We start from the raw sequence: 25830 nt of genomic DNA, 5'->3' as shown, positions 1-25830 counted from the left end.
TGATATCAATTACCCTGTAACAATTCCCTCTTCTTCCGGTAGGGAAGACTGTTGCCACCACCAGCCTGCCATCTGCTGCCAACAATGGTGTGTCTCTCCAGGACCCTCTTGCTTTGGGTGTAAGTAAGATCCCCTATCCAATAAACCATTGATGTCTCTGTTGCTAACTCTGGATTCTTTCCATCTTGAGGCTGGGCAATTACAAGCTTTGAAGTCCTGCTGGGGTGCAGCCCAACACTAATTTTTGGTGTGGCCAACTTTGAAAAATACAATCTCCCACTTGTTACAAAACATAATTAAGGGTGGGGATTTTACTTTAGGAAAAACCTGGGTTTGGTTTGGAGTAAGTAGGGTTAAAGTGCTCACTGTATGTTGTCACTTCCTGTCTTCTGTATAAAGTAAGTATAGGGAATTCCCTTGTGATCCAGTTGTTAGGACTCCGCACTTTCACTGCTGTGGGCCTGGGTTCAGTATCTGTTGGGGAACAAAATCCCACAAGCCACTTGGGCAAAAAAAAAAGCGCCAAAACAACAACAAGCAAAATTAAAGAAATAGAAAAAATAAAATAAAATAAATATAAACGAAAACAATGTTACAAAGTCACAAAAATTTGCTGTCTCCAGCTGAAGATCCAAAATTAAGCAATGGGTTCCCAAAACGTGAGAATAATCATACCTAACACGTACATCATTCTCTGGAAATAGGTACAGGAAAGCAATGCCATGTAATGCTATCAGTTCAGACCCCAGCTCTACCACTTTCCATGCAATCATGGAAAAATAAGTTAACTTCTTTGTAGCTCAGTTATCTCATTAGTTAAGGGGTGGGTAGTAATAGCATCTAATTCATGGAGTTTTTGTGAAGGTTAATATAATTTTATTAATTGTTTAAAGTTAGACATTAATGTTTCCTATTCCTCTTCTTCCTCCTACTAAAAAACAATTGCAAAATTATCTCATTATAAATGAAAAGCTAACTGGATTGCTTGAAAATATTTTCATGAATTTCCTTTGTGATTTGTGGGTATTAAGTGAGAGAAGCAGGCCCAGTGAACAGAAAATGCCCAGGTTACACATAAACCACTGGTCTCAGAAGGTCAGAAGTAGTGGAAAGGGGACCGGGCACCTTATCAGCTGGCTTATCACGCGCCGCTCGGCCGTCCCAGCGCCAGGCTCCGCCCCGCCCCTCCTCTGCTGCCGGCCAATGGCCGCCGGCCGTCGCGGCCCGAGGCTGCTATTGGAGGAGGCCCTCGGCCGGGTCGGCGGGTGAAGCGGGGTCAGGGATCCGCCGCTCGTGATCACATCTCTCCGCTGGTAACTGTCCGCTCCGCGCTCGGCCACCATGGCTGTGCTGGCGGCCCTTCTGCGCGGTGGCGCTTGCGGGCGTAGCCCCCTGCTTCGGAGGCGGATGCAGGTGAGAGGGACTGGGACTCGGGACTCGCCTCGGAAGTCTTCTGCTTGCGGCCTCGCGGCCGGAAGGAGCCTTAAGTGCAGGCCTGAGGAAGCCCCCGGCGGGACCCACGCCCCGGAAGCCAAGCGCTCAGACTTGCCGGCTCATACAGGGCGTTTCCATTCTCAGGGGCTCTCCCGGATCGCGATAATTGCTTTCTAGTGTGTCAAATGGGGCAGGTATTTTGACAGGCAGAAAGGCGCGGGCTTGGTTCTGACCTTGCCCGACGGGTAGGGAAGGCCCGTAAAACTGTTTTCGAGCTTTTCTTTAAAACATGTTTGTGAGCGTTATTGTCGAGAGATTTTGATTTCATGCAATAGGTGATCATTATTGGCTTACAGGGTGATAATAAAAAGATGTACCGACTCGGAGCAACTTCAAACCAATCAGGGAAAATAAATGGCTACTCACTTTCTTGATGAGTAATGCTTACGTATTAAGGGCGTCCAGAGCCGTGTTTCTTCTCTGGCTGTTGTGTTTAGGGAACACAGGAGCGACAGCCTTGAAAGAATCTACTATTTTCTGTACATCAAAGCAAGCTAGCTTGCACCACATGTTTAGGGTCTGGCAAAAGCTAAGGAGTAGGTAGAGAAGTTCAGGGTGTGGTTGGTGAAGCGTGACTTTTCCAGTGTGGTTGGAGCAATAAAGTTTGAAATCCAGTCATATTGTAAGAGTTTGGATTTGACTTAAGTCAGTGAGGACCGTTGATATTTTTGCTCTTGTAATAATTAGAGGTATAGGAGCATTGAAATGGGGAAAAAACTATTGTCTGTTAGGTGTGATGTAACTTGAACTGGTGTGCTGGCAGTAGGAGCTGAAAGGGAGGAGCCCTATGCAAGAGATTGTGAAAGAATAAGTGTAGAACTTGACAAATGCAGAGTGAGGGTGGGAGCCAAGGGAAAAGGAAGTCTAAAATTAACCCTGGGTGACTGAGATAATAGAAAAGTCACGAGGAGTGGGTTTCCAGGAAACATGAGTTCTTAGCATATTTGTTAGTGTGTCGGAAATCACAAAAATGTACTTGGGTCATCCTGAGTTTCAACCAACATTTACTAGTGAATTAGGTGAAATAAGTACTCTAATTTTGTAAAGAACAAAACATAAACCAAGTGCAGAACCCTCTTAATTTATAGTTTAACTGGGAGCTTAAAATCAAACACAATTGTTGCTGATGAGAAAAATGAAGTTGTAGGTTATGTAGCATATGATTTGTGGTGTTCATTTAATTGAACTCTAGGAATTAGTTCTATTGGTTGTTACTTGAATTAGGTGGTCATTTAATGAACCATGGAAATCCATTTGTTTTTCAATATTCAGTGCCATTTAGTGGAATGGAACTTGATCTCTAACCCATTAAACTGGCTTTTTCTCTCTTGCCTTGAGATACACACAGGTCTCCCTTACCGTCAAGAAACCTTTATGGGCTTTATCAGAGCTTGTTGCTTTCCAGATGGAATTGCTTTTTTCTTATGGTCAAAAGAGTAGTCCTCCTCGTCACCTTCGTTTACATCCATTTCTCTTTAAACCTCTGCAGTTAGATTTCTGTACTGCTCAACAGAAGAATACCAGTGATTTTCTTTTCCTGTATTTTTTCTTCTTCTTGACTTTTCTTTATACTATATTTGACACTTTTGACCATTCCCTCCTTTAAAGTCCTGTCTTGCTTTTTTTTTTTTCCGGTACGCGGGCCTCTCACTGTTGTGGCCTCTCCCATTGTGGAGCACAGGCTCCGGACGCGCAGGCTCAGCGGCTATGGCTCACGGGCCTAGCCGCTCCGCGGCATGTGGGATCTTCCCGGACCAGGGCACGAACCCGTGTCCCCTGCATCGGCAGGCGGACTCTCAACCACTGCGCCACCAGGGAAGCCCTGTCTTGCTATTTTGAACCAAGATAATTTTCCTTTAATACTCAGACTTAAAAAAAAAAAATCCTGCATTGTGCCAGTCCTGAGCCTATTTGTTCCCAGATTCATCTCCTCTTCTCTTTCTATATTGCTGTGAGGCCGACCCTTGCAGGTGCCAGCATCATCTGGCTTCTGGCTGGGTTCAGAAACTGGTGGAAGATTGGGAGATAAGAAGGGAGAAGTGAGGATAATTATTTTTTTCCTCTCTCTGCCTTAGATTGTGTTTCTGACAATGTCTGCCAGTCCTTTGTTTCTTGCTTCTGCCAGGTGACCCTGACCCCTTGGCTTTGGTAACCCTGCTTCTTAACAGCCTTGTCTTAACAGCCTGAGCATGCTAGTGGCTTCCTGTTGCTGATCTCTGTGCTGCTGTCTCCTGTTCTCAGCTCTTCTGTCACCTGTACATTTATTTATTTATTTATTTATTTATTTATGGCTGTGTTGGGTCCTCGTTGCTGCGCGTGGGCTTTCTCTAGTTGTGTTGAGCGGGGGCTACTCTTCGTTGCAGTGCGTGGGCTTCTCATTCCGGTGGCTGTCGTTGAGGAGCACGGGCTCCAGGCATGCGGGCTTCAGTAGTTGTGGCTCGCGGGCTTTATTTAGAGCGCAGGCTCAGTAGTTTTGGCTCACGGGCTTAGTTGCTCCGCGGCATGTAGGATCTTCCCGGACCAGGGATCCAGCCTGTGTCCCCTGCATTGGCAGGTGGATTCTTAACCACTGTGCCACCAGGGAAGTCCCTCACTTGTGCATTTACTTCTCTGCGTTAAATTCTGTTTCACATAGAATGGTTTTTATTTTCCTGGTTGAATCCTGATGGATACTCATGGTTTTTGCATTCCCTTCCCATTCCCTTTCACCCTGTGGAGTTCTGAACCTCAGTTCTCAGGCCTTTCTCATACAGAAAAAAAGAACAGAATGTTTTGGTAAGCAAGTAAGTGGTGATAGTGATCTGATTGGCAGTAAACACCGAGAAAAATGGATAGATTCAAGAGATAGCGTGGAGATAGAATCTGTTGAACTTAATGACTGATTGGCTGTGAATGGCTGAGAGAGGAGTTCCACAGGCATTGATGAGCCCAGCTACAGCAAATGTGTAGACAGAGGAGAGAAGAGGGCTTTGTACAGGGCCTTTGGGAGACAGTATTTCAGGACAGGCAGAACAAGTGGAAACCCGTGAAGGTGAATGAAATGAGAAGATGGTGTTGTGGAAGAAAACCAGAGGAATGTAGTGTCACCTGAAAGCCAAGGGAGGGGAGATTTCCAAGAAGGAGGGTGTATTTGTTTCCTTGGGCCAGTGTAAGAAAATACCACATATCGGGCAGCTTGAAACAACAGATACGTTGCACAGTTCTGGAGGCTAGAAAGTCCGAAATGAAGTGTTGGCATGACCCTGCTGAATCCTGTAGGGAAATCCTTCCTTGCCTCTTCCAAGCTTCTTGTGGTTTGCTGGCAATCTGAGTTCCTTGGTTTGTAGATGCATCACTCCAGTCCTCTATGTGCACATGGCAATCTCTCTGTGTCTTCACTGCCCTTCTCTGCGTCTGTCTCTGTGTTCAAATTTCCCCTTCTTATAAGGACATCAGTCATATTGGATTAGGGCCCACCCTAATGAACTTATTTTGACTTGATTATTTCTGTAAGGACCACATTTACAAATAAAGTTACATTCTAAGGTTCTGGGGGTTAGGACTTCTTTTGGGTGGGGCGCACAATTCAACCCATAGCAGAGGGAGCATTCAACAATGTAAAAATTTAATATAATAGTGTTTATATAAGATTTTAACAAAGGAATTATATAAATACATAAAATGAACATATACATAAAATGAAAAGTGTTGATTGAAAGTAGCATAACTGTTTAATACTTGGAGAACTTTATAAAGTCCTGAAGAAATACAGATTTGGGATATCAGTTTTTGTTTGTTTTTTTTTTTTTTGGTACGCGGGCCTCTTACTGCTGCGGCCTCTCCCGCTGCAGAGCACAGACTCCGACACACAGGCCCAGCGGGCATGGCCCACGGGTCCAGCCACTCTGCGGCACGCGGGACCCTCCCGGACCGGGCACGAACCCACGTCCCCTGCATCGGCAGGCGGACTCCCAACCACTGCGCCACCAGGGAAGCCCTGGGATATCAGTTTTATGTAAGGGAAATTTGCTTCCTCATACAGACAATAATATGCATAAACATAAGGTATTTTGAGTACTAACTGCTAAATCCTCTAAGAAGTTGAAAATTTTTTTAAATGATTAATCTGTTTTCTCAAAATGTTTCCTTGATAATGGCTCAATTTCTAATTCATTTTACTGATTTTTACAGTTATTTTGGCATATGGATAGTTCTCATGAATTTGTCTCCTGTGAACAGAAATAATGAAAAATTAGTATCACTGATGACATGCTTGATTAGTGAAGAATATCATAAGCAAATCATTAGTTACTCAAAAATAATGCAGTACATTGGAAAGAGGAATTGCCGCAGCTTCCTAAATTTTATTACTATTTTAAATAAAATATATAATATGTATAACAAATATATAATATGCATAATATATAATATGTATATATATGTATAATATGTAAACTATATGTATAATAGAGTGAGACTGCTTGGATTTGAAATCCCAGGTCTGCCCCATATTGGCTCTGTGACTCTGGGCAGGTTACTTGACCTGCCTGTGCTTTAGTTTCCTTACCTGTAAAATAAGAATACTAATACCCACCCATTGGCTGGTTCTATATCTAAAACATATTCCATATACATCTTTTGTATCCACCCCTCTTGTGACCTCCCTCGCACTAGCCACATGAGCTCTTGCCTGGTCTCCTTCCCTTTTTCTACTCCTGCTCCTACAGTCAGTTCTCTATACTTCAGCCAGAGTGGTCTTTTTATAATAGAAAAGGCTTCAGTGGCTTCTCATTGCACAGACTAGAATCCAGAGTCCTCCTCGTGGCCTCTTTGGTCCCTGCTTGCTTCTTTAGTCTCAGCTCAGACTGTGTTCTCCTGAGTATGTGGCTCCCGCTATACTCTTCCATTTTCTGTACTTAGCATGTGCCAAGTTTGTTTCTAATTCAAGGCCTTCTAATTCAAGTTCTTCCCAATGCATCAAATGCTCTTTTCCCTAGATCTTCCCCAGGCTGACTCTTTTTTTTATTTTTATTTTTTTCTGTACGCGGGCCTCTCACCATTGTGGCCTCTCCCGTTGTGGAGCACAGGCTCCAGACGCGCAGGCTCAGCGGCCATGGCTCACGGGCTCAGCCGCTCCGCGGCATGTGGGATCCTCCTGGACTGGGGCACGAACCTGTATCCCCTGCATCGGCAGGCGGACTCTCAACCACTGCGCCACGAGGAAAGCCCTTTTTTAAAAAAAAATTTATTTATTTTGGCTGTGTTGGGTCTTCGTGGCTGCACATGGGCTTTCTCTAGTTGCAGCAAGCGGGGGCCACTCTTCGTTGCGGTGCGTGGGCTTCTTATTGCTGTGGTTTCTTTTGTTGCGGAGCATGGGCTCTAGGCGCGTGGGCTTCAGTAGTTGCAGCACGTGGGTTCAGTTAGTTGTGGCTCGTGGGCTGTAGAGCGCAGGCTCAGTAGTTGTAGTACATGGGCTTAGTAGCTCCGCGGCATGTGGGATCTTCTTGGACTAGGGATCGAACCCACGTCCCCTGCATTGCAGGTGGATTCTTAACCACTGCGCCACCAGGGAAGTCCCCCCAGGCTGACTATTTAATATTCAGTTTCTCAGCTCCAGTGACATCTCCAGAGAGCCCTCTTTGGAACATCCCATGTAAAATAGGCCCTCACTCTGTAGCTCATTATCCCATTTTGTTGGCTTCAAAATATATTTACCCTACCTGAAATGTTTTTCAGAGCTGCTAGTAAGCACCAGACTTTGTTCATTTGTTTAGCGTTTCTTGCCATCATTGGGATAAAAAATAAATAAAATCAGTCTCTTCTTGAAACTTACAGTCTAGTGGGGAGACAGGCCAGTGAGGGTTACGGAATATGTGTTTGGGACAAATAGAGTGTGCACAGGGTGCTGCAGAAGCTAAGACTGGAGTGTCTACCTCTGCCTGCATTGTCAAGGGTGGTCTCTAGAGTTCTTGGGGCAGCTGAGCTGTCTTGAAAGATGAGTGTGATATGCAAATAAAACTTAACTAGTTGTGTTCATTTATCACATATTTATCACACATTATGTTCAGTGTCTTGATCCTACTATAATTTTATCATTCCTGGGATATTTAATGAGCTCTAGGCACTATGCCAAGTGACAAGGATGTAGCAGTGAACGAGAAAGGAGGAGGAAGGGAAGGGGGAAAGACAGGACTGCTCTCAGAAGCTTGCATTATATGGAGAGAGAGAGATTAAATATGTGAACCCTGTATTTACACAGTGTGAGAGGTGCTTTGAAGGAAATAATCATGTTGAAATAGAAGCCAACTTTAAATAGTCAGGGAGAAACACTCTGGGGTTGTATCATTTGAGCTGAGACTTGAAGAACAAAAATGAATCAGCCAAGGCAAGCTGGGGAAAGACTGTTACTGGCAGAGGCACACTGCAAAGAGCTTGAGGTGGGAATGGGTTCAGAACAAAGAGGAGGCTGGTGTGGCTGGCACAGAGCAAGAGTGGCATGAGTTTGGAAAGAACATTAGAAAAGAAGACAAAACAAAAAAAAAAGGAAAGAACATTAGGAGCCAGATCATACCATTCAGATCATCAGGAGCTCCAGTTCCAGGAGCCAGGAACTTGTAGGATAAGGGAAAGACTGTGGATATCATTCCAAGAACAATGGAAAGCCATCAAAGGATTTTAATCAGGAGAGCAATATGATCTGATTTACATTTGTGTGTGTGTTGGGGGGGGGGTTGTTTTTGTTTTTTTGTGTTTTTTTTGGCCGCGCCACGCAGCTTGTGGGATCTCAGTTCCCCACCAAGGATTGAACCTGGGCCACTGCAGTGAAAGCACCAAATCCTAACTATCGGACCACCAGGGAACTCCCTGATTTACGTTTTAAAAACCGGATGGACTGAAGAAGGGAAGTTGGGGATGCAGGAAATGAAGTAAAAGGCTGTTACAGTAGCAAGAGATGGTGGCTGGGACTAGGTGGCAGTAGTGCAGATGAAGCAAAGTGGAAGAATTTAGGTATATTTTAGACACAGTATTGATAGTACCTGTGATAGAGTATCTCTAGGTAATAGGCAGAGATGCAGGGTGAGTCCTAAGATTTTGGCTTAGCACCTGGGCAGATTGTGACGTGATGTCTTGAGGAGGGAAATGCTGGAAAGAAACTAGTGTTCTACTTTTCCGGTTGTCACGGCGTGAGGCACCATGAGCAGCAAAGTCTCCCGTGACACCCTCTACGAGGCGGTATGGGAAGTCCTGCATGGGAACCAGCGTAAGCCCCGGAAGTTTTTGGAGATTGTGGAGCTTCAGATCAGCCTGAACAACTGTGACCCTCAGAAGGACAAACGCTGCTTGAGCACTGCCAGGTTGACACCATTCTCATCCCACCCAGCCCTCAGCGTCCCCATGCCCGTCTCCTCCCTTCAGGCTCTGGTTGAGCCTGAGATGGCCAGGCACATGTGGCACTGAAGTGCCCAGGTAGTTCAGACCCTCTGCTCCAGGCAGGCGTGGCTGGACAGACCCCCACACTGGTCTTAAAACAAGACGGGAGGGACTTCCCTGGTGGCACAGTGGTTAAGAATCCGCCTGCCAATGCAGGGGACACTGGTTTGAGCCCTGGTCCTGGAAGATACCACATGCTGCAGAGCAACTAAGCCCGTGCACCACAACTACTGAAGCCTGCTCACCTAGAGCCCGTGCTCCACAACAAGAGAAGCCACTGCAATGAGAAGCACGCGCACCGCAACGAAGAGTAGCCCCTGCTCACCGCAACTAGAGAAAGCCCGCGCACAGCAATGAAGACCCAACGCAGCCAAGAAATAATAAATAAAACAAAAAAACAAGAGGGGAGGTGTGGGGAGGCCTTGGCTGAGCCTGCCGGCTAGTCCACACTAGCTGTTGGTGAATGTGGATGCTCTGGGCTTAAGTCCACTCCCTGCTGCAAGTTCTCCATATGTGTTCTGGGGGACCAGCAGCATTGTGATGAGGCCAAGGCTGTGGATATCCCCCACATGGGCGTCAAGGTGCTAAGGAAACTCAACAAGAATAAGAAACTGGTCAAGAAGCTGGCCAAGAAGTATGATGCCTTTTTGGCTTCGGAGTCTCTGATCAAGAAGATCCCATGAATCCTGGACCCATGCCTGAATAAGGCTGGCAAGTTCCCTTCCGTGATGACCCACAATGAGAACATGGTGGCCAAAGCTGATGAAGTGAAGTCCACGATCAAGTTCCAGATGAAGAAGGTGCTGTGTCTGGCAGTGGCTGTTGGCCACATGCAGATGACAGATGATGAGCTGTGTACAACATCCACTTAGCTGTCAACTTCCTGGTGTCATTGCTCAAGAAAATTGGCAGGGGATTTCCCTGGTGGCGCAGTGGTTAATAATACACCTGCCAGTGAAGGGGACATGGGTTTGATCCCTGGTCTGGGAAGATCCCACATGCCGCAGAGCAACTAAGCCCATGCGCCACAACTACTGAGCCGGTGCTCTAGAGCCTGCGAGCCACAGCTACTGAGCCCGCATGCCACAACTACTGAGCCCCTGCGCCTAGAGCCCGTACTCCACAACAAGAGAAGCCACCACAAGGAGAAGCCCACGTACTGCAACGAAGGGTAGCCCCCGCTCGACACAACTAGAGAAAACCTGCGTGCAGCAACCAAGACCCAATGCAGCCAAAAATAAATAAAGAAATTTATAAAGAAAAAAATTGGCAGAACATTTTGTACATTAAAAGCACCATGGGCAAACCTCAGAGCCTTTACTAAGGCACAGCTTAATAAACCACACTCCCACCATTAAAAAAAAAAAATCAACTAGTGTTCTAGGGTGGAAATTGAGAGACATGAGTTGGACATTAAATTCAGGCTATCAAGTTGGCACTTGGATATATGAGTCTGGAGGTCAAGGCTGGAGACAGAAATTTGGAAATCACCAGGACATAATTGCTATTTAAAGCTATGGGGCTAGATATGATTAAGGAGACAGTGAAGATGGAAAATTAAAAGGGGCCTGGAACAAAGCCCTGGGACATTCCAGCACTTAGATGTTGGGAAAGGAAGGATGAAACAGCAAAGAAGACTGAGAAAAATAACTAGAGAGATAAGAGGGAGACTATAAGATTGTGTTAAAATGGAAGCCAAGAAAAGGGAGGGTTTGTGTAGTGGTTTACACATATTACCTCATTTGATTCTCACAACAACTTGTGGAGAGTATTTTAGAAAACTTAATGCTCAAGAATACTCAGCTAGTAAGCCCAGGCTCTTAACCACTGTGCGTGTTTCCCCAAGAAGAAAAGTGAGTCCCAGGTTGCTGAGAGGATGAGATGAGTATAGTGAAGTCTTTATTGGATTTTGTTATCCAGACATTGTTGTTCTTGCTCAGAGCCAACAATAGGATAGATAAAAGCCAGATTGGGTGGGGTTGAACAGTAAATAGGAGGTGAGGACAAGGAAACAAATTGTAGGTAACTTGTTGGAGAACTCTTGTACAGAGGAACTATGAAATGAGGTGAAAGCTCAATGGGAGTCTGGGTTAAGAGAAGTTTTATTTATTTATTTTTTTTAAAATAAATTTATTTATTTATTTTTGGCTGTGTTGGGTCTCCGTTTCTGTGTGAGGGCTTTCTCTAGTTGTGGCAAGTGGGGGCCACTCTTCATTGCAGTGCGCGGGCCTCTCACTGTTGCGGCCTCTCCCGTTGCGGAGCACAAGCTCCAGACGCACAGGCTCAGTAGTTGTGGCTTACGGGCTTAGTTGCTCCGTGGCATATGGGATCCTCCCAGACCAGGGCTCGAACCCGTGTCCCCTGCATTGGCAGGCAGATTCCCAACCACTGCGCCACCAGGGAAGCCCGAGGAGTTTGTTTTTAATTCTTTCAGGTGGGAGGAAGCCTATTACTATGCTTACGGAATAATCCAGGAGTAAAGGGGATGAATGATGTTGGGGAGAGGGAAGGGATAACGGAAAATGTGGCATCTTTGAAAAGGCGACTGGAATGGGATCCAGGGCAAAGTGGAGAAACCAGGGAACCTTCAACTAAACAGAACCAGAGACTTAAAGTGGTTTAGAAAAGGCCCTTTGATTGCAAGGAACAACATCCCATTTCACACTAGCTAAGTAGAAAGGGGCTTTTTTGAAGATATACAATAGGCAAGCTCTTGGACATCCAAGGTTAGGAAATAAAGTAAAGCTGGCCTTGCTGGAACCCTAACTAGAAAATCACTAACTATGTTATCTTCTTTTGTCTCTTGTAGTGTGGCATGGTCTTTTCTTCCTTCTCTGAGTGTATATGTTCCATTCCTTTGCTTCTCTGCTTACTTGTGGCTATTCTCTTTGCTGTAACCTCTGCTTTCACATGGTGTTGCTGACTAACTCCAGCCCCTTGGGCCTTTCACTTCAAGTGCCCATCATCATCCAGTTGATCGGGTCTCTCAGAGTGCTAGCTTGGTTCAAAGTCCATTCCATTTTTGGTCCTGTCAGCTCTGGCCAGTGGGAGGAGGATGGGAATCACCTTGTAGGTACTTAGGGGCTGTCCCTTCCAGACCCTTTGGAGAAAGGGGTGTAGCTGGAGAGGCAATGACTGGCATGTTTACTACAAGTAGGAAATTTTAATTCAGAGTTGGGTCACAGATAATATGCTAGAATGTAAGTAGGTTATATAAGCAGCAGCCCAATTTGGGCTTACTTAATTTAGAACTTAGATTTAACTTAAAATTACATTTTATAAAGCTTATACTTAAAAAGGCTTAGACATTTTAAGATGATAAATTCATCAGAAGTTAAAACATACATTTCCAATGAACAGTTAATCAGATGAGAATATTACAAAAGTAGTAATTACAAAAGTAGTAATTTTTAAAATTGTAACAGTGATATATGCGAACAGTAAAATTTGGAAATTAAAGTATAATGCAGCAAAAAGAAATTACCATAATCCCATTACTGAGAAGTATAAAGAGATGTAGGTTAATATTTTTTACATCATAACAAATATTTATATTACAGGAAATAAGATATGTGGAACGAAGTTATGTATCAAAACCCGCTTTGAATGTAAGTATAAATTTAAATTGTGCTTTAAAATTTCAAGAATTTAAAGGAGATGTAGTCTATTAAAAATGCATATTCTAAAGCATGTATAGATGAGGGTCAGCTTGGGATGATTCAGTGGTTAGGAATAGCTATTATTGAAATATTAAGTCAAACTCCCAAATTACCATAAAAAATTTCAGTCTAGCACCCTGCATAATTTCCTGCTTCTTCCCCAATCATTGTCTATGGTAAACAACCTTCTCTAAAACTAGGCAATGTTCTTCCTTTACTTTTGGGAACCCCCATTATATTGTGTTGGTACATTGCAGAGGCCACATGGAAGGTACTAGAAGAAAGGGGCTGCAGGAGACTGGGGATTAGACAGGAAGGACCATCACCTGATCACCTAGTGCTTCCTGAGGGGTCCTCCTTTTGTTTCATAACAGTTCCTAAAAAGACTTAGTAATAGCCTTCGACCAGAATCTAGGGAATGGTTCTCTTATTATCTATGAGAATTTATGTATGTATGTATGTATGCATTTATCTAAGAGCATGTAGAAGGCAAGCATAAGGAGAGAATTGTTAAAATAGTGTTTTGCAATATTTAAGAGAGCTTTTATCTACTTTTCTTAAATTTTATATTATCTTATTAATAGTTTAAGAAATTATGGCTCTGGCTGTGTCCTAGTTAAGTGGTATGGCCCCCACTAACACAGGTCTTGACCCTAGACCAGAGTTTCCCTTCAGTAAAGGAAGCCCTTTAATTAGGGCTTTTTATTCAGTTAACAAGGGTAAACTGATCATTTCTTAAATTTTGACTAAGGAATAGAATTGAACCTTAAGCTTCTGGTCTATGCCTATGTTAGAACTGATTTTTCTTAGGTTTTCTATTAGGTCTTAAATCATAAAGTACCAGCATTGAACTGATTTTAGTGCTGTTCTAATATTATTTTCATCTTTGATGGGTAGTCATTCATAAAAAGTCTGTTTCTTGGATAATACATCTATGAATTGTTTATTTATGAAAGATGATGTGGGTAAAATAATTAAATGTAATAATTTTTACCATCTTCTGTCTTGCCAGGAAGTGGTCATAGTAAGTGCTGCAAGAACACCCATTGGATCCTTTCTAGGCAGCCTTTCCTCTCTGCCAGCCACTAAACTTGGTTCCATTGCAATTCAGGGAGCCATTGAGAAGGCAGGTTAGTAGTTGCTTTACTTTTTGTGTTGAGGGGTAATGATTCAATGGAACAAATGTTCATTTTGCACCTACTATATACGTAACACTTAGAAACGAATTAATGCCTACATTTCTGAATTCCCTTGAAAAGAAGTCCTTGTACTAGTGTTACGAATGAAGCTCAAAACTGACAAGAAAAAGAAACCATTCCTACTATATAATGTCATGTACTTTACTAGGTAATTACTAATTATTAAATTGAATAAAATATGGAAATGTCTTTTTGATTTTTTAAAAAAGGGATTCCAAAAGAAGAAGTGAAAGAAGCATACATGGGTAATGTTCTACAAGGAGGTGAAGGACAAGCCCCTACAAGGCAAGCAGTACTGGGTGCAGGTATTAGGACTACATTTTTGCTTTTATACTTAAATGTTTGACATGGCAAAATGGAGGTAATTTCAGCTTAAATAAAATGTTAAATGCATAATAGACTTATATTGGTAGAAGAAATGTTGCAGATTATAGTTTAACATGCTCTATTTTATTACAGTTTATTTGAAGAATATCTTTGTTTTTCAAAAGTATGATTTATTTTGGTTTTAGGCTTACCTATTTCTACTCCATGTACCACTGTAAACAAAGTTTGTGCCTCAGGAATGAAAGCCATCATGATGGCATCTCAGAATCTTATGTGTGGACATCAGGTAAGAAGTACCTTCTTTTCCATTTTATAACTAAAATAATATGCAGTGCTAAAAAACACTAAAAATCTAAGCATATTCATACTCCAGAAGTGAGATTCTTTCTCATAAGTGCAGTTGCTGTGTTGTTTCAGACACTCAGGAGTGTCTGGATTTGCCAATTCCATTTGAAGTAGAGGTCAAAATGATAGCTCAAGTGTCTGGTATTAAAAAGTAGTTTTCAGCCAGAACGTTTTAGTCTTTGGGTGCCCCTTTACTTAGAGATCTGGTTGATATAAGACACCGTAAATTTTGTCTGTGCTAGAATGAGAAGGGTTTTTATCATAAATGAGAATAAGGTGCTGACCCTGGGAATCAAATCGTTGATTGAGCCCAGAATTGATGACTAATTTATAGTTCCTTATGTTCAGGTTCAGCTGTAAAATTGTGCAGGCTTTCTATTGGCCTTGATGATTTTGATCTTGTCTTTACCTGAGACTGAGCAAGAGATAGGCTGCTCAGCAAACATATGCTGGATGTTAGGAGGCTAGACCTGGACTCGTAGACCTAAGAGTTTATCAGATCCAAGCCTTTTTTTCAGTTGAGGAAAGAGGTTGAGAGGACTATAAACACAGTTAGTTACAGGGGTAAAATTAGAAAACAGGTGTCCCTATCCCTGTCTAGTGCATTTCAGCCTATCAGGGTATAACACACCAAGTTAAAAAATCAGTTGTGAGTTATTTGCAGATTATTTCTTACATGTACAAGAATCATAATTATGCGTACCCTTGCTGTTACTCCTCCCTTGCTTTGTTTCCAGTTGTAAGGCAAGCCAAAGAGAAAAAAAAGAGTGATACCTGATACACATGCTAAAAACTGAGATGGTATAGAAAAGTATAAAATGAAAAATCTTCTTTCTTCTTGCCCCACTTTGAATCTCTGACTTATTCATCACTCTTTTGTGTATTCTGCCACCTAAGAGCAGAGAAACTTTGGGGAAGTTTCTTAAACTCAGTGCCCCATGTAATGTCTTGGAGATCATTCTGTATCAGCACATAAGATAGTACTCTATTGAACTGAACAACTATAATATACTTATGGGTCCTTATTGAATGGACATCTAGGTTGTCTCCAGTTCTTCACTATTTTAAATAATGCTGCAGAGAGTACCCCTATGCATATATCTTTGTGTACTTATAAATACTTAAATCAATTCTTGTTAATTCACTGTTCTAAGCAGTATAGTGTAGTGGTTAAGAACAAAAAGTCTGGAGCCAGACTAATTTCAAATCCTGGTTTTGCCCATCATTAGCTGAGCATCTACTATGTGGACATTCACTGTAGATTGGTGAACAAAACATTAAAAAATGTCATCGTGTGCAAGTCTGTCTTTTGGAAAAATTCCTAAGAGGAGAATTTTGGAGTCAGAGATTTAAAAATTTTGATATTTTCAAATGCTTTCCGTGAAAGTTATACCAGTTACATATTTTCCAAAGCTTGTGAGAGCTTGTTTGCCTATACACAAGGTAACAATGACATCAGGTATTACCAAACCCTTGTCAAACGGTCATGAGATTGTTTAGATGTTTCAGAACGGTTTGAATGACAGGGAAAATTTTGTCTCAGTTGACTTTTTTGTGGTTCTCTAGCAAATGCTTTCAGTTAGTGTTCTTTGATTCATTTGTGCATGTATAAAATTATCTGACTTACAGGAATACTAGGAATTGCCTTATTTTGAATATTATCTGATTTTGGAAAATGGTCAGTTTTATTATATTCTGTAGAATAATTGTTAACTTAATTTCTGTCACTTATTATTGCCATCATCCCCAGAAAATACTCAGTATTTCAGGATAACAGAATAAAACTTATATGAGAACTATTTGAGACTCTCCATATTTGAAAACAGGCAAAATATTTAGGTTTCTTTGGTATAGAACTTCTGTTTGTCTTTATTCTTGATTAAAGACTGTGAGAATATAATATTGTCTTTAATTTTATATTTACATTAATGTTTTATATTAAACTATTTTTAAAAATTAGCCCTTATAATGCAAATGAATTTCTTAATCTGTAATTACAGGTTAGTTGATTAATATTTATTAAACTTCTACTATATATGCCAGGCACTAATGACATAAAAATAGATATGACAAGGGTTTCTGGCCTCAAAGGAGCTTAGTTTAGTGAGAAGACTTGACATATAAATATAGCTACAGTACAGTGTAATATTATTAATAAAAGCAATGCACAGTAATTGGGGAACACAAAAGAAGGAAGGGAAGCTGTTCCAAAAAGGGATAGAAATATGTGGTCAGGGAAAGCATGAAGTGGCTGTGTTTTGATTAGTTTTAAAGGAAATGTAGGTGTTCTACATGTTGGTGGACAGGTTAGAAGTGCAGAGGTGGTGTGAATTAGCATGGTATCTTTGAAGACCTTGATTTCCTTTTTTTCTTTTTGGCTGCACTGTGTGGCATGTGGGATCTTAGTACCCCGGCCAGGAATTGAACCCGTGCCCCCTGCAGTGGAAGTGCAGAGTCTTAACCACTGGACCGCCAGGAAAATCTCTTTGAAGATATTTAAACAGTTCTGTATGACCTCAGGTGTAGGTCCAGGCATGAGACTGGAAGGGGAACGAGAAGTCAGATTGTAAAGGGCCTTATGTGCTATGCTGGTGAGTCCTGTAAGGAGTGGAATGACCAGATTTATAGTCTAGCCAGAATGACTCAGATGAGTGTAGATGACACTTGGGTGGAAGGACAGGCTGCATAGCAGATGATCAAGTAGAAAATTACTATAGCTATCTGGGAAGAGTTGATTGGGAGGATCACAATTAAGAAAGTAGGATTATTTCTGAGAACTGAGATTACGTTTTTGGCAGTGTCAGTGAAATGAAGGGTTAGAAGAATTTCAGAAGACGGTTCTACATTAAAGATTCCTGGCATTCTTATTAATGTCTGATTCTGATCTTAATTATCATTACACATTTCAGACAATTTCGTTTTACCAGTGTCAGGAGGGTACTTCCTATAGTGACTGTATAGCAAATGTTTAATAAAGTCCATGTAGAATACTTGTTTGTTGTAGCTGTGTAAAGGGTATAATGGGTTTGCAACTACAGTTGACCCTTGAACATGGATTTGAACTGCCTGGATCCACTTAATGTGCAAATTTTTTTCAATAAACACGTACTACAGTTGAATCTGTGGATGTAGAACCATGGATAGGGAGGGCCGACTGAAGTTATACACAGATATTCAAGTGTGTGGAGCGTTGACCTTCCTAATCCTGGTGTTGTTCAGAAGTCAACAGTACTACTTGAATTGACATGGGTTTTTGTGTGTTGCTGAGCAGGATGTGATGGTGGCAGGTGGGATGGAGAGCATGTCCAATGTTCCCTACGTAATGAACAGAGGAGCAACACCATATGGTGGCATAAATCTTGAAGATTTGATTGTAAAAGATGGGCTAACTGATGTCTACAATAAAATTCATATGGTAATTATTGCTTTTTAATGGAGAAATGCCATGTATATAAAATACTGCTTGATTTTAAAAATATATATATTTAATTTAATTAATTAATTTTTATTTTATTTATTTATTTATTTTTGGCTGCGTTGGGTCTTTGTTGCTGCATGTGGGCTTTCTCTAGTTGTGGTGAGCGGGGGCTACTCTTCTTTGCAGTGTGCATGCTTCTCATTGCGGTGGCTTCTCTTGTTGTGTAGCACAGGCTCTAGGTCTGCGGGCTTCAGTAGTTGTGGCTCACGGGCTCTAGGGCACAGGCTCAGTAGTTGTGGTGCGTAGGCTTAGTTACTCCACAGCATGTGGGATCTTCCTGGACCAGGGATCAAACCCATGTCCCCTGCATTGGCAGGTGGATTCATAACCCCTGCACCACCAGGAAAGTCCAATATATATATCTCAGAAACTGAACTGAAGGATATAAATGTTGATTGAGCCATTCATTTTAGGAAAATGTTTTTCTAAGTTCATTGCATCAACTTGGCTCAATTGTTGAATAAATTTCCCCACACTGAAATAGGGCATTTTCTGACATTTAATAATGGATTCCATAGGTGTTTAATTATTTGTCTTCAAAATAGCAACTTCTGGGCTAATTCAAGTATTTGAGGATGAGATATGAGTAAAAAAATTACCTAGTACAGAAAGAAGTATATTTTAAGAAACTAAATTTAACTGCTAACCACTATTTTATTTTATGCAAAGTTAATTAGTTTTTTAAAACTTTCAACTTCTGTCAGGGCAACTGTGCTGAAAATACTGCAAAGAAGCTGAATATTGCACGAGATGAACAGGATACTTATGCTATTAACTCCTATACCAGAAGTAAAGCAGCATGGGAAGCTGGAAAATTTGGAAATGAAGTTGTTCCTGTCACAATTACAGTAAAAGGTTGAAGGATAAATAGATTTTAATTTTTAGTAGACTTTACCTGTTGCTAAATATTTTATGTTTAAGTTTTAGTACATTTTTATCTTTGTTAATTTCAACTGAGGACGCTGACACGGCTGATTATGGTTAATAAAGGGAAATGTTGCTAATTCAGAGGTAATATTTAATTTCTAATATAATTCTTTCTAATATAAGCAACAGACAACACACTAAGTTAAGTGAAAAGGGGGGATTTATTAGAAGGCCACTTGGGGATTCGTCCCAGAACTGAAAGGTGTATGGCAGCAACCAGTCAGCTCTGGGAACTTCGGGGATTGGAAGTGGGTAGTCAGTACCATTAGGACATGCTGTCTCGGCTTTTCCGTGCTGCTTTTGTTCTTTATTGTCTCAGCCTTCCTGTGGTGCTGCCTCCATCTCCAGGGTCACATCTGTAGGGCTCTCAGTCACAAAAGAAAGAGACCTCCTCACCAATTGCAGCAAAATAAATCCACAGTAAAGACTCAATTAACTTGGTTTAGGTTACATTTCGATTCTAGAAATAATTACTGTGATGAGAATGATGGAGTACCAAAACATATCCAGCCTAGGTTGGACATCTACCCCTGGGGTTAGAAGAATGAAGTCTGTGATCATAGAAGGAGGCTGAGAGAGGAGAATGGGATGTAGCTGAATAGAAGATTTAAATTGCATCAGGCTACTTAATAAACTCTTCTTTAAGACACTAACAGAAATTATTGATGGTAGATTCTTGAGTGGAATTTACTTGGGATGGTTTAAGGTATGTGGGCATACAGGGAAGCACCGACTACCAGGCATCTTGTGTACCGTTTCTTACTGAGCAACTAAGTATCTTCACTGCTAAGATTACTTAATTTAAAAGATTTTTGTTTTAGGTAAACCAGATGTAGCGGTGAAAGAAGATGAAGAATATAAACGTGTTGATTTTAGCAGAGTTCCAAAGCTGAAGACGGTTTTCCAAAAAGAAAATGGTTAGTATTAAGAAATGAAGCATAAGAAAAAAGAGTCAGTATACCATATCTCGTCTTAGAACTGCCTGAGGATTTTTAAAAATTCTAGAAAACAACTAGATGGTATTTAACATATATATATATATGTTATATATATACTTATATATTTATATGTATATATGTATATATATGTATATTTATATATACATATATATATTTAACATATATATTCAATATATCAGGCTCAAGTGAAGTTAACAAAACATGATATTTATCCAAAGTATATTTAAAATTGCTTAACAGTTAATATTTTCTTTGCATGTCTGTTTGAACTTTTTTTTATTATTAATTTTTATTGGAGTGTAGTTGATTTACAATGTTGTTAGTTTCTGCGGTACAGCAAAGTGAATCAGTTATGCATATACATATATCCACTCGTTTTTAGATTCTTTTTCCGTATAGGTCATTACAGAGTATTGAGGTAGAGTTCCCTGTGCTATACAGTAGGTTTCTATTAGTTATTTATTTTATATAAACAGTTAATACTTTCAATATATAAAGCCTCTGGAACAGGTTGTAGAATAATGTAGAACAGTTTTTCATATGAAATTCATCTTGAAAGTTTTTCGTGATATGAAAGTCAAGTTTACATATTATGTTAAATGTATGTAAGCCTCTGGAGGACTAAGCTGATAGCTGTTTTTCATTGTTGTATCTCTAGTGCCTGGTTCTCAACAAATAAATGTTGAATGTTAGTGTAAATGGGATCCCAGGTTACTAAATCCTTTGAGGAAAAAAGGTCAGTTCTGCTTTTAAAATTGGCTGTATACAGCTGCGATAATAATCTGAAATAACTTTTTTCCCTTTTTTGATTGAATTTCTCAATACTGACTATAGGAGTGCATCAATCTTTTTTATTAAAGCATCATATAAAAATTTATATTGCAGGGAATTCCCCGATGGTCCAGTGGTTAGGACTCCATGCTTCCGCAGCGGGGGCACGGATTTGATCCCTAGTCAGGGAACTAAGATCCCACAAGCCTCACAGCTCGGCCAAAAAAAGAAAAAAAAATTTATATTGCAAAAGTATATTTTTATAATTTTAGCAGCAGTCTATTTTAGGGTCTTCATTGGTATTTAAAAGAAAACAGCTTAATTGACATATAATTTGCATACCATAAAATTCTCCTGTTTAAAATGTACAGTTTAGTGACTTTTAGTATTCATTTAACTTCAAGTGATTGTAGAGAAGAAGAAATATCTGATTTTGACACTGATTTGCAAAGTACATGAGTGCCTGCTCTACTGTGAATAAGCAAAGACTTAGTGTTTGTTAGGAAAAATATGAAGTGGTCCTTATCTTTGAGGAATTATGAACCAGCATTTACCCAGTGCCATCACGCATGCCTTTTGAGGTAGCTTTGAATAAACTTACAAAAAACTAACGTAAGGGGACTTCCTTGGTGGTCCAGTGGTTAAGACTCCACGCTCCCAATGCAGGGGGCCCAGGTTTGATCCCTGGTCTGGGAACTAGATCCCACATGCCACAATGAAGATCCCACATGGGGCAGCAACTAAGACCTGGTGAAGCCAAATAAATAAATTAAAATATATTAAAAAAAAATCTAACATAGAGCTTCCCTGGTGGCGCAGTGGTTGGGAGTCCTCCTGCCGATGCAGGGGACGCAGGTTTGTGCCCTGGTCCGGGGGGATCCCATATGCCGTGGAGCGGCTGGGCCTGTGAGCTATGGCCACGGGGCCTGTGCGTCTGGAGCCTGTGCTCCGCAGCGGGAGGGGCTGCAGCGGTGAGAGGCCCGCGTACCACAAAAAAAAAAAAAAATCTAACAAAAAGGCATACTGACATTAATTGTGTTATACACATACACATTTAATTATGTGTATTTTCATGAGGGCAGGAATTATCTCCATCCATATCTTCATGTATCTAGCAACCCAGGCAGTATTCTGCAGAAATTTGTTAAATTGATCCAAACGAATTCAATGTGAAAGAATGTTCTGACGTCATGCTCATTGATACTTTCAGGAACAGTAACAGCGGCCAATGCCAGCACACTGAATGATGGAGCAGCTGCTATGGTTCTGATGACTGCAGATGCAGCCAAGAGGCTCAGTGTTAAACCACTGGCAAGAATAGCAGGTAGAAAATGTTCTGAACTTGTTTATTCCTAAACTCCTATATTCTTCCTGAAATTGAGGTTCTTTGCCAGTAATATTATACGTAATATTGAAGTTGGCTATTTCTGTCTGTAGGTTGTACTTTGTGACAGAATTTAACTAGTACATGTTTTAATTGAGATAGAACCTCCTTCAGTATTTTCGTTAGGATTTGATTTGTATAAGAGAAAGCTTTCAAAAATCTTTCCCGGGGCTTCCCTGGTGGCACAGTGGTTGAGAATCCGCCTGCCGACGCAGGGGACGCGGCTTCGTGCCCCGGTCCGGGAAGATCCCATATGCCGCGGAGCGGCTGCGCCCGTGAGCCATGGCCGCTGAGCCTGCGCGTCCGGAGCCTGTGCTCTGCAGCGGGAGAGGCCACAGCAGTGAGAGGCCCGCGTACCGCAAAAAAACAAAATAAATAAAATAAAAATAAAAATAAATAAAAATAAAAAATAAAAATCTTTCCCTATCCTGGATGATGTGTGGGCGACTACAGGGTACATGTTTTCCCCTGGCACTGGGGGGAAAGGTAGCCAGGTAGAATACAAAGAATATGGGCTTAGGAGTATAGAGATACAAAAAATCTAATTGTACTGGCATTAATTATTAACTGTGTGGTCTTGGCATGTCCTCAGTCTCCTTAAGACTTTTTAGCTGTAAAATATGCCTTGCCTTCTTCATAAGGAGTTAAACAGATACCATTTTGTTTAGATCATGGTTTCTTAACCTCAGCACCATTGACATTTCACAACAAATAATTGTGTTGTAGGGGCTACTCTATGCATTGTAAGATGTTTAGCAGCTTGGCTTCTACCCACTAGATACTACAATAAGTGGCATTCCACCTGTGCAACAACCAAAAATGTCTCTAGATAATGTCAGTGTCCCTGGAGGCAGTTCCCCCTAACTCCCTATCTGTGAAAGTCAATGGCTTAGATGACTGGTATAATCTTGTAAAGTGTAGAATCTTAGAAAAGGCACAAATACATTTAAATACACTACAAGGTTTAGGAAACTTGCATTTTTGCATATTATATGAGTTGTTAGATACAGCTTTGGGTGCTTGTAAAAAGATTTTAACAACCTATTTTTTTTTAATAAAGCATTTGCTGATGCTGCTGTAGAACCTATTGACTTTCCAGTTGCACCTGCATATGCTGTACCTAAGGTGAGAACAAAATAACAGACCATAACTCATTGTGCCAATTTCTGGTTTTGCTTATACCAAGGTTGCATGTTTTAGATTTTACATGTTATTCATCCACCAAAGCATAGAGGTAGCTTAGTTTCAAATCTTCTCACTTCTCCTGAAAACAATTAGAGAGCAACAAGGATAACAACAACAAAAGTAAAGGGGCAACCCACAAACTATATTTTCAGTGGAACAGATAAAAACTACATGATTGAATTCCTTGTGTGGAACTCACATACCTGGAATGGCAACCGCAAAGTGGGAGGTTGGTGCAGCAGAGAAAAGAAGGGAATGCTGAGGGTCCAGGGTTCTAGAATTCAAAGCAAATATTCATTATTAGAAGGAGCAGTCTTCATCCTGAAAGGGAACTCCTGGGAGCTGGTCTTAGAGTAAAACTAGAGATGGAGAGGACCTGTCTGTTCCAATTGTCAATCTGAGTCTTTGTGAGAAGTTACTAAGGGGTCCCAGGAAAGGAGACAGTGTTGTGTTGGTTTAGGGGTTAAGGGATCTCAGAAGACTCCAGCAAATGTTCTCTTTCAGAAGTACAGGGCCTCACCCTGAGAGAGAATGTCTGAGGGTGGCACCCAGATTAAAAAAAAAAAAAAATCAGTGGGGAATAAGGATAGAGAAGGATCAGAAACAACAGGGAGTGATGATCTGTCCAAAGGTGGCAGATCTCAGAAAGCAACACAGTTATACAACTTCTGAAAGTGAATGTGCATCACATTGGAAAGGAAGGGTGATAAACATTTCTCAGCTAGATTCTGAGAGCTAGAAAAGTGGCTACACTTAGGTACCATTTTTTGTCTCATGGTGTTGGAACTAGAGGAAGCTGTTTGAGCTGTACAGCTTAGAAAGCTACCTGAGCCTGCTGGAGGAAGAGAGCAAGGAGGAACAAAGGTTTCATGTTAATTTTATTGTTGCTCACAACAAAAAAATTTCTAAAGATAAACACCCTCCTGCAATAGCTGAGGAACTGTCAAAACAAGAGATCATATAATAAGACTTTAAATAAATCATTTACAATGAAAATACGATAGCTCTGAATAACTGCCCCAGATAACCCCACAGCAACTTTTATAAAGCAGAAACTCTAGGGGATGCAATGAAAAATTAGTAGAGACTAATATACTTCTTTCATTTGATAGATAAAGAATCTAGAACTAAGCAACATATAATCAGTAAAGTAGATCTTAAGAATATGTATCAACTATGTACCCCTAAATAAAGAGTACGTTTTTTTCAGTTATCCATGGAATGTTTAAGAAAATCAAGTTTTCTCTCCCCAAAATAGAAATACGATAATGCAAACAAGTCTTTGATTACAATGCAATAAGATGAGAAATTAGGGCATTCCCTGACAGTCCAGTGGTTAGGATTCCACACTTCCACTGCAGGGGGCGTGGGTTCGATCCTTGGTCAGGGAACTAAGATCCTGCATGCCGTGCAGCACCCCCCACCCCCCCAAAAAAAACAAAAAAAAAAGATGAGAAATTAAAATCAGAAAATAAAAGGGCCCTTCCTCCTGGAAACTAAGAAACTCCATATTTATGTGTTACATCAAAGGGAAATATAAACGAAAATTGCAGAATTTCAAGAAGATAATGAAAATAAGTTTTGACTTAATTATCTGAACATAATCTATATTTTTAAAAAATTTAGGTTCTTAAAGATGCAGGATTGAAAAAAGAAGATATTGCAATGTGGGAAATAAATGAAGCCTTTAGTGTGGTCGTACTAGCAAACATTAAAATGCTAGAGATTGATCCCCAAAAAGTGAATACCAATGGAGGAGCTGTTTCTCTTGGACATCCAATTGGGTAGGTAAAATTATAAAGAAAAATATACCTAGGTTAATGGCTGCCTTTGTATATTCCTATCAAAACTTAAACTGCTTCATGGTAATTCTTGTTACTCTTGGTTTAACAGTTTTTCTTCCCACCCATCCTTCATAAGGCAAATACCATTTCTGATAGGATCCCCATTGAACACAGATCTATCACATCTGTTCCTTGAAAACTAATATTGTTTTATGTTGAAGAAGATAATTTAAGAGTAAAATCTATGCTTGGGCTTTTCAAAAAGCTGTAACCATTCTTGGGGCTTCCCTAGTGGTCCGGTGGTTAGGACTCCACGCTTCCACTGCAGGGGGCATGGGTTCGATCCCTGGTCGGGAAACTAAGGTCCTGTGTGCCGCTCAGTGTGGAAAAAAAAAAAAAAAGCTGTAACCCTTCTTGAAACAAGTCTCCCAAGTTAAAGTAGTTAAATTCAGCTATAAGTAATGGCTAATTTGGTTATTCATACAGTCTATCAACCATTAAAGTACCAAAATACTTTCTTAATCCTAGGATGTCTGGAGCCAGGATTGTCGTCCATTTGGCTCATGCCTTGAAGCAAGGAGAATATGGTCTTGCCAGTATTTGCAACGGAGGAGGAGGTGCTTCTGCCATGCTGATCCAAAAGCTGTAGACAACTTCTGTTGTCTAAGGCAACAACCCTATGTAGCCAGAAAGGCCTGCTGTAATCAGGGTGACTGATTACCCTGGGTCAGCTTGTATGAAAATAATCTGTTTCACTTTTTATTATTTTCAACTCTTTTTAAAAAAATAAGATAAAAAAATCAAATCCCCAAACCTTTTGAGATTACACAGTAATTTTTTCTTCTACTTTACATTGTTTCTAATCTTGAACACATTTTTGTTATAAGGCTGTACTGTTTAAAATACCA

The 25830-nt window shown here is 40.8% G+C and overlaps 1 protein-coding gene across 3 annotated transcripts; it reads left to right on the top strand.

Annotated features, from left to right (window-relative positions):
• The first annotated feature begins 1257 nt into the window (after positions 1–1257).
• ACAT1 (acetyl-CoA acetyltransferase 1) lies at positions 1258–25830 on the top strand. 3 transcript variants are annotated; one of them, XM_007110693.4, is made up of 12 exons: positions 1258–1413; positions 12465–12512; positions 13576–13693; positions 13972–14067; positions 14275–14375; positions 17706–17849; positions 18617–18767; positions 19661–19756; positions 21780–21893; positions 23014–23078; positions 24765–24922; positions 25451–25830. In XM_007110693.4, the coding sequence occupies exons 1-12, from the start codon at positions 1342–1344 to the stop codon at positions 25569–25571; spliced, it is 1284 nt and encodes a 427-aa protein (XP_007110755.1). In that variant the 5' UTR covers positions 1258–1341; the 3' UTR covers positions 25572–25830. The 3 variants fall into 3 exon arrangements, with proteins under 3 accessions (XP_007110755.1, XP_054947591.1, XP_054947592.1); XM_055091616.1 differs by lacking the exon at positions 1258–1413 and adding an exon at positions 5272–5488; XM_055091617.1 differs by lacking the exons at positions 1258–1413; positions 12465–12512 and having other exon boundaries at positions 13972–14047.

The sequence above is a fragment of the Physeter macrocephalus genome, chromosome 16 (assembly GCF_002837175.3).
Source record: "Physeter macrocephalus isolate SW-GA chromosome 16, ASM283717v5, whole genome shotgun sequence".
NCBI classification, from domain to species: domain Eukaryota; kingdom Metazoa; phylum Chordata; class Mammalia; order Artiodactyla; family Physeteridae; genus Physeter; species Physeter macrocephalus.
Note: the sequence above shows the minus strand (reverse complement) of the source record. Positions and strands in the feature narration are given on the sequence as shown.